The sequence below is a fragment of the Martes martes genome (genome assembly GCF_963455335.1).
Source record: "Martes martes genome assembly, chromosome: X".
Classification (NCBI taxonomy): domain Eukaryota; kingdom Metazoa; phylum Chordata; class Mammalia; order Carnivora; family Mustelidae; genus Martes; species Martes martes.
In genome coordinates, this window is record NC_137897.1 from 84,364,832 (window position 1) to 84,372,288 (window position 7,457).

General features: G+C 52.1%; 1 protein-coding gene across 1 annotated transcript; it reads right to left on the reverse strand.

Annotated features, from left to right (window-relative positions):
• Positions 1-5,499: 5,499 nt before the first annotated feature.
• KCNE5 (potassium voltage-gated channel subfamily E regulatory subunit 5) lies at positions 5,500-5,913 on the reverse strand (the record flags this gene model as incomplete). Its single annotated transcript, XM_080795566.1, has 1 exon — positions 5,500-5,913. One exon carries the CDS (start codon positions 5,911-5,913, stop codon positions 5,500-5,502), a length of 414 nt encoding a protein of 137 aa, XP_080651692.1.
• Between the last annotated feature and the right edge of the window lie 1,544 nt (positions 5,914-7,457).

Genomic DNA, 7,457 nt, shown 5'->3' on the forward strand with positions numbered 1-7,457 from the left:
CCACCCCAGGAGACTCACATGGAAATGAAGATACCCTTCTAGAGGGCTAAGGGTTGAATCTTCCCAACAACCCCAGAAGTAGTGGGACAAATTAAAAAAAAAAAAGCCAGAGTGCTGTTCTTGAGCTAATCACAATGGTTGGTATCACCAGAGCAGCCTTACCCATCTCAGGTTTGGGAGTCTAGGACAAGCCCCCCTTCACAACTCCCACCCTCACAGGTGTGGCCATGACAAACAAGGTTTCCCCATGAAGCAGGAGCTCTTAACCCTTGGCCGTGTCCACCTGCTATTGGGTAAGGGGCATTCCTGCTGCAGACCAAGAAGGATGGGGGAAGAAGGCACAAATCTGGGCGGGGTTGCATTGTGGGTGCCAATCTCAGTGCTCTCAACCTGGTTATTATGAAAATAAAAGGAAGAGGAAAAGGATATTCCTGGACTCACTGATACTATTGTGCCTCATTGCCAGGGGCCCCCAGACTCTCTCAGAATCCACAGACTTTTCCATATAAAGAAGATGATGTCCACCAGTATGTTGTGAGAAAGCACCTGAACTAAGAAGGTAAGCATCCTAGGACCCAACTGCCCAAGATTCAGCATCTTGATCTTCCACATGTCCTATAACACAAACGTCAGTTTACTCTGAAGAAACAGTATGCCAAGCAAAATAAGAAAGAGGCCACAGAATATACTAAGCTTTTGACCAAGAGAATGAAAGAAGCCAAAGAAAAACGCCAGGAGCAGATTGCCAAGAGATGGAGGTTGTCCTCTCTTCAGAGAGCTTCTCTCTTGGGGCCTGAGTCCAGGCAAAATGGAGAGTTTTCCAAAAGTAACAAATCAACAAGATCAGACATCAACAAAGATGATTCCTTGGGTCATCATGGGGATGAGCAGCAGATGAGATGTAAATGAGTAAGAACATAGCCCCTGACACCAGGGAAGTAATGGTTCTGGAAGCTGGGACTGAGAGTGACAGTGAAGCTTGGAACAGAAAGGGAACACATGAGATCAAAACTGATCCCATAGTTCCACCCAAGGCTGGTCCTGCCCACCATGCCCCCAGAGGAGTGGCCCCATGAGAAAAGGAACAAAATTAACATGCCCCCCTTGTCTCCATACTTTCTCTTCCAGGTCTGCTGGAGGTGGACTCCCTGCTAGGTCATCCTGAGATCCTAAAAGAGCCAAGGCGAGGCCCCCTGTTTCTTCAGGGACCTGATGTGTTTTCAGGACTGGACATCTCGTGGGTCAGGTATGTGGGAATTCAGCGAATGCATACTGCAAGCCAGTCCTTCGCGACCACCTGAGTCCTCTGCAGGGTTCTAAGCGCAGCTGGCAGTAAGAGGAGGATGTGACTTGAGAAGCTGTGGGAAGTTACAGTATGCCCCTTCCCACCCAGCCCCGGCCCCAACACACACAAGCCCTTCAAGATATCACTCTTTCCAGATTTCACCAAAATCCACAACTAGAGATTCTTTCCTTGGGTTTCACATTTACATCATCCTGAGTGATCTATTATAAACCGTGAACACCCGTTCAGGGGCTGAGAGAAAGCTCGGTACTCCACATGTGCTGTGCTCTGAGATCCAGCACAAATGGAAGAGTTGCTTTAATCACATTATTTGTCTTCCTGGACTGGCGGTAGGTTGTGTTAAGTGACAACAGGGGCTGAAAAAGTGACTTCTCATCCAGCTTCTTCTCCCAGAAGCCATTTTGATAGGTGATTCAAATTCACCTGGGGTTGGCTATTGACCAATGTGATCCATTCTCCCTTGGTGGTCCTAAGTCACCCTCTCTAACCTTCACAGAACATTCTAGATTGCTCTTCCTCCTACCTCCCTCATGAAGCCTGTGATTCCTTCCCTTCATTCTCTTGTCTTTTGCCTTCTCTCAATCCTTGACCTGTGTCTTCAAAGTCTAGTCTCCAGTCCTGGTGGAACCCTGAAAATACAGTATTATTGTCATATTTTTTAAAACAGGTCACTGTGGGCCTGCGGGAAGAGGGGATGAGTAGGATGGTGAGGTGGTTATGCACAGACTCCTAGTCATCCAAGATTCTGAGAATGGGGGAGATGGGCTCAGAAATCTGGGAGGTAGTGGCCAAGTCCCTACAATCCTCTCTCTGAGCAATAAGAGCAGGCTCTACTGAGTGGAGAATTTTCTCTCCCCGCCCCCCACCCGTCCTCCCCCATGGGACTGTTCAAAAGCACTCCCCCAAGGAGGGGAAAAAGGAAATATAAACTTAACACCTTATGCTTCTTATAGCTCTTGTACTTCCAGCTTTTTCCCATGCATTATCTTACTTGATCCTCAAATTCCCACAGCTGTGGAGACAGGCCAAGGGAGGTTAGGCTGCTTGTTCTGAGAAATAAAGCCGGCTAACTGGCAAAGCCAGGGCTGGACCCCAGCTTTCCCGATTCTGGTCCTGTGCTCTCCACCACACCACACACATTTGCTTGAGCCGTCAGGCAAGATCCTTTGGAAAGCAGCCCAGCCCCTTTTCTCTTTGTTGATACAAATCATGTGCAGATCTTTGGTTTCTAAAAGAGATGGAAAATTGAAAAGGAGAAGGTGGTAACTACAAACAAATGAAAGACCCCATTTATAGCCCTCTAGAAAAGCAAATCGACAACACAGAACTACGTCTGGAATGGAAGTAAAGTTTCTGTTTAGTTTTGCACTGTCGATGAGTGCTTACAGACATTGGAACTCCAAACATCTCCTACTTGTGCTCTGTTGAAAGCCTCAAGTTACAATTAAGAAAGCATGGGTCTCTTTCTTCATTATTATTATGGAGCAAAGATCTGACCTGACCTAAAACAGGATCTGCTTACACAGAAGGGAGAAATAGACTGCCGGGTGGGTTGGGAAAAAAAAAAAAGAAAGAAAAAGAAAAAGAAATCACTCCAACTTATTAGAATCACGTTCAGGAGAAGGCTAACCATTCCCCAGTTTGGACAGTTAGCTCGTGCTATTCAGGAATATATTATGAAAATGGCCAAGCCCCTGGTTTTCCTTTCTTCTATGTTTTGCTAACCACAATATGAGCATTTCAATAGTGTTCACAGCTCCCCCCCTTCCTGTTGGTAGAGATTCATGTGTCCAGGCTTCTGGGAAACTCCATTATCTGGGACAGAGTCGTAACCCTGGATGTACTTGGGAAAAGCGACTGAACAGTAAAGCAAATCGTCCTCCCCAGGCCAGGTCACTTTTCTCACTGGAAGAGTTCTGTGGCTCCTCTTACTGCATGTTCTTCACAGTTCCCCTAATCATCATTAAAAAGTTAAAATGTTTTTGAAAGCAGAAATAGTTTTGCAGCGGGATTGGTTTTCCCACAGCTGACACATTAATGTTAATTATGGGCATTGCCTGGGAGCAGTTTCCTCTATACATATATTATTTTGGGTGGTATGTTTTTTTAATGTCTGTGAAAAATGATACCTAATTTGTCAACACCTAACCAGTGATTATGCTCATTATCAGAACAACTTTGTGTCCCCATTCATGCCAGATAAATGGGGGACAATGTTGTACTTGACATATGGGGCTGGGGACTGTTCTCCCCCGCACTCGCCCCTGGCATGGCTGGGTATCCGTGCCCTCCCCCAACATCCCACTCAGGCCTTCCTGCCTGAGTCTGAGGAGGCTCTCACAGCATCTCCTTTCTCCCTGTCATTGTCTTGGACTGCTGCCCAATCCCCGATCCCCACCTGCACGGCTTTAAGGCTGAAACCAAGACTGGAGATCAGCCAAGGCGGTAAGGCCAGCTGATCTTTGGGGAGTGGAGTGGATCCTGGGGATGAAAGTAGGTTCATTTAACTTATTAACAGCTCCAATAAAATGCCATATGGGCTACAAGATCAAAACCAATGACTTGAATGTGGTTTATATCTTATCAGCCATTGAAGTGCCCCACAATATATTTGCTTTGCTGTCACAGAAACCACAGCTGTATTGAAGCTAGTTGGCTTAATGCTAAGAGGTGATTTATTTGTGTTCAATGAAGCCCAAACAGCCACCATCAGGTCTAAGCTGTTAAGCTCTAGCAGGCAAGTTCTGCTGACCTTCTTGAGGTAAGGGAGAATACATCAAAAAGTGTGCACCTGTAGCTTTACCCATCACTGGCTGAGATTGCTCAGCTGAAGCATTGTCCCTCCCACTCATGACTTATGCTATTTGATGGCTTTTCTCTTTTAGTAAGCCACATGTTTGAGACTTGCAAAGGTGACTTCTAAAAATTAACTTTGATAATAGCTAATAGCGATGGGCATGAGAGGTTTTTTTAAGTGTAGCCTGAAAAACTGCTTCAGTGGGAGAACCTCATTTAGCATTGTGATATTTCAAGGTGCTTCAGAATTAAGGGGGGGGGAGAACTTTTGAAACCCTTGAAAAAATGACCCATTTAGCCATATCAACCTTTCCTTCCCCCACAATCACCTCTACCATGTTGGAATTGAATATACAGATATAAAAACCACAACAACCCAACCCTCAAATCTAACCATCATTTCCAAAAGCAAAAAGGATTCTTTTTCTACATAGTACCTGGTCTCAAGGCTGGCATCTCTGAGACAAGAGTCTTAGGTTATTGCTTCAACATTTATTACCTGCCTCTGACATTCCCCAGGTTACAGAGGAGGCAAACGTCTGAGCCTCGTCGTGTTCCATACAAGAAGCAGACAGCTGCGGTAAAAACTGAATCCACACGGGGGGCGGCATTTGGAGGTACGGAGGGGATACACCCAGCCATGGTTACCCACATCAGAAGACAGCAGAGCTGCTCAAAATCGGGCAAGTTACCTTTGGGATGGCAACTGGATGCAAGAAAGCCATACAGTTGGGGTCATAGATCTTCCCCTGTCCTTGAGCTCCCCTCCCCCTTCAGTCCCCATTCAGTCCATTCTAGCCCACAGACTGGTCCTAGTGTCCTGCGAGCTCCCTGCGGCAAGAGGGAGGGAGGGGAAAGATGTCTGAGGTCTCTTGATTTTCTTTGTCTTGGTCCCTAAGGCAACAAGAAGCTGGAGCTGCTGCGGCCCGCCTGGCAGCAATGGCAAGCCCGCTGGCTCTGCAGAGCGAGCAGTCCCTGGCAGGCCCTGGAGCAGCTGCCCGTAGACGGACCAGAGTTCTGATGGACTTCATGGCTTCCCTTCAATGCCAGGTGTTGGACGTTGTGGATTCAGTTTCCCAGAGGGCTGGAGCGTGCTGTCAGGGCTGTCTGAAGACAAGAGAGCAGAGGCAGTTTAGTGCAGTTGGGTGTGCGGGGCGGGGCGGGGGGAAGGAATAGGAGGTGGGGAGAGGAGGGAGAGGAGGGAGAAACCTGGCTGGGCTGGGTAAGGGGATGCTTCTTCCAGAGCCTGTCAGACAAGGTCTGCGGGCCTTTCCGTGTCTGGGCCTCGGGTGAGGCGGCGCCTGGAAGGGAAGGAAAGGAGCAGGCGGGCGCAGCGCCCGCGGGGGACGCGGCAGCTGAGGAGGGCGCGCGCGCGAGGGGCAAGCGGGGCGGCTGGTCTAGACCCCCTCCGTGCCGGTGGCCGGGGTGGGCGGCGCCGCGGGGGTGAGCTGGCGGCGGCCGGCGGCCGGCGAGCCGGCTGCAGTCTCAGCGTCGGCGGCGGCCCACTCGTGCGCCGCGCAGGCCTGGGCCGGCTCGTCCTTGGCCTCGACGAGCTTGCGGGAGCGGGTGTAGGCCAGGATGAGGCCTCCGGCCAAGCAGGCGTAGAAGATCATGATGAGCAGGATGTAGAGATAGGCGTCGTCGCCCTTGGCGCTAGTCGCCTCGCGGCCCACGAACGGGTCGGGCACGACCCCCATGCCCATGCTCGGGCCGGGGCCGGCGCCCAGGCCGCTGGCGTTGCCCCGGTGGTGCAGCTCGAGCAGCAGGCGGCTGAGGAGGGTGCGCAGCCGCTGGCTCTCGCTGCAGTTCATGGCTGTCGGGGAGGGGCACGGCGGCTCCAGGACGCTGCTGACCTTTCCCCCAAGGCGAGGAGAAGCGGGCAAGAGGCGGCGGCGGCGGCACCCGGCTCCCGGGCGGGCAGTGGCTGGGGGCGCGGGCAGCGCGGGCCTCCTTATCCCCTCACCCCCGCCCTCCTCCCCTTCCCCACCACGCCCCCTCCGGCCCGAGGCCGCCTCTTCCCAGGCTCCGGCTGTCTGGGCGCTCCGGGGAAAGGGGACAGCTGGTGGGGAGAGGAGAAGGGGACAAGGGAGGGGGCGAGGCCCCCGGAGGGGCGGACGGGCGGGGGCGCGGAATGCGCTAGGCCCCAGGCAGCGGAGGCTGGCAGGGCAGCTCGCCGGGGCCAAGCCTGGACCCTGGGCTGCGGAAGAGAATTCCTTCCAAGTTCTGGCCACCTGCCCTTGCAGGCCCGGGCTTTGGCCCAGAGACAGCATCTGGCCCCCCAAGACAAGCCCTGCCCCCGGGGTTCCGTCCGCGCTGCCTGCCCATAACGGGGCCGCCAAGGCCGCCTGTCCACGTCCTATGGCAACTGCTCCCACAGACAAGGACCCTGGCCTATCTTTCCAACCCGTTCTCCTTCCCCCCCGCGCAGAGGAGGAGAGCATCTCATTCCGAAGATGCTCAGGACAAATTGGGCGGCTGAAGCAGAGTACGACTCCCTGGTCTCCCAGAAGGGGGGCTGACATACACCGGCCTCCTTGGAAGGACCCCTGCCCCGACCTCCTATCCCATTTTTAGAGAGGCCTACGCATCTTAGCATGTGACTATACCTTCCACAATGTGACCCTGTTTCCCGCCAGCGAGCCCTCTTCCCAGAAATGAAACCAAGTTCTTTCATTAAAAGGAACACAGACATTAAAAAGGCCCTTGGATGACAGTCTCTAGATGTATCAGGATGTAAAAAGTGCATCTTCTAGAGAATACGCACATCTGCTTTCTCTGCACCCAGTTAGGCCCTCCAGCCCCCAGCCCCGAGCCCCTCCAGGCCTAGGCCCTGCCGGCTTGTTGTGAGGCAGCCATTCCCCCCCCCCCCCAGAGGATATCTTCTTTTAGGGGAAAGCAAGGCACTGAGACCAATAACCTGAGCTTCACCAAGGAAACATGCCCAAAGGATTGATTTGTAGACAGTGAGTAGGGGAAAAAAAATCAACAACGGGAGATCGTGCCGATCAGGTCTGGTTACTGAGTGAGAATAGAAGGAATGAAAAAAAGGATCTGTCTTTATGTACACCTTGAGAATCAAGCTGCCTGCTTGAGACAGTTTGGTCCAGCAGCCGTTCAGTCTGCTGGTGCCATGGGTCAAAAAAGGAGGTGTTTTGGGTGCCTCTGCCCCAGCTGCCCTTCAGGAAATGCAGGCTTCTGCGTTTTGGGGTGAGATTGGCACACCGGGGAACTATACCCAGGGTCTCGAACAGAGCCTTGCTTAATAGCTTCTACCCAGGTCTCAGAGGCATTCCACGTAGCCCTGAACACTGACTCCCTCCCAACCACCTTACCTCAAGGTCCTCACCTCCGACGG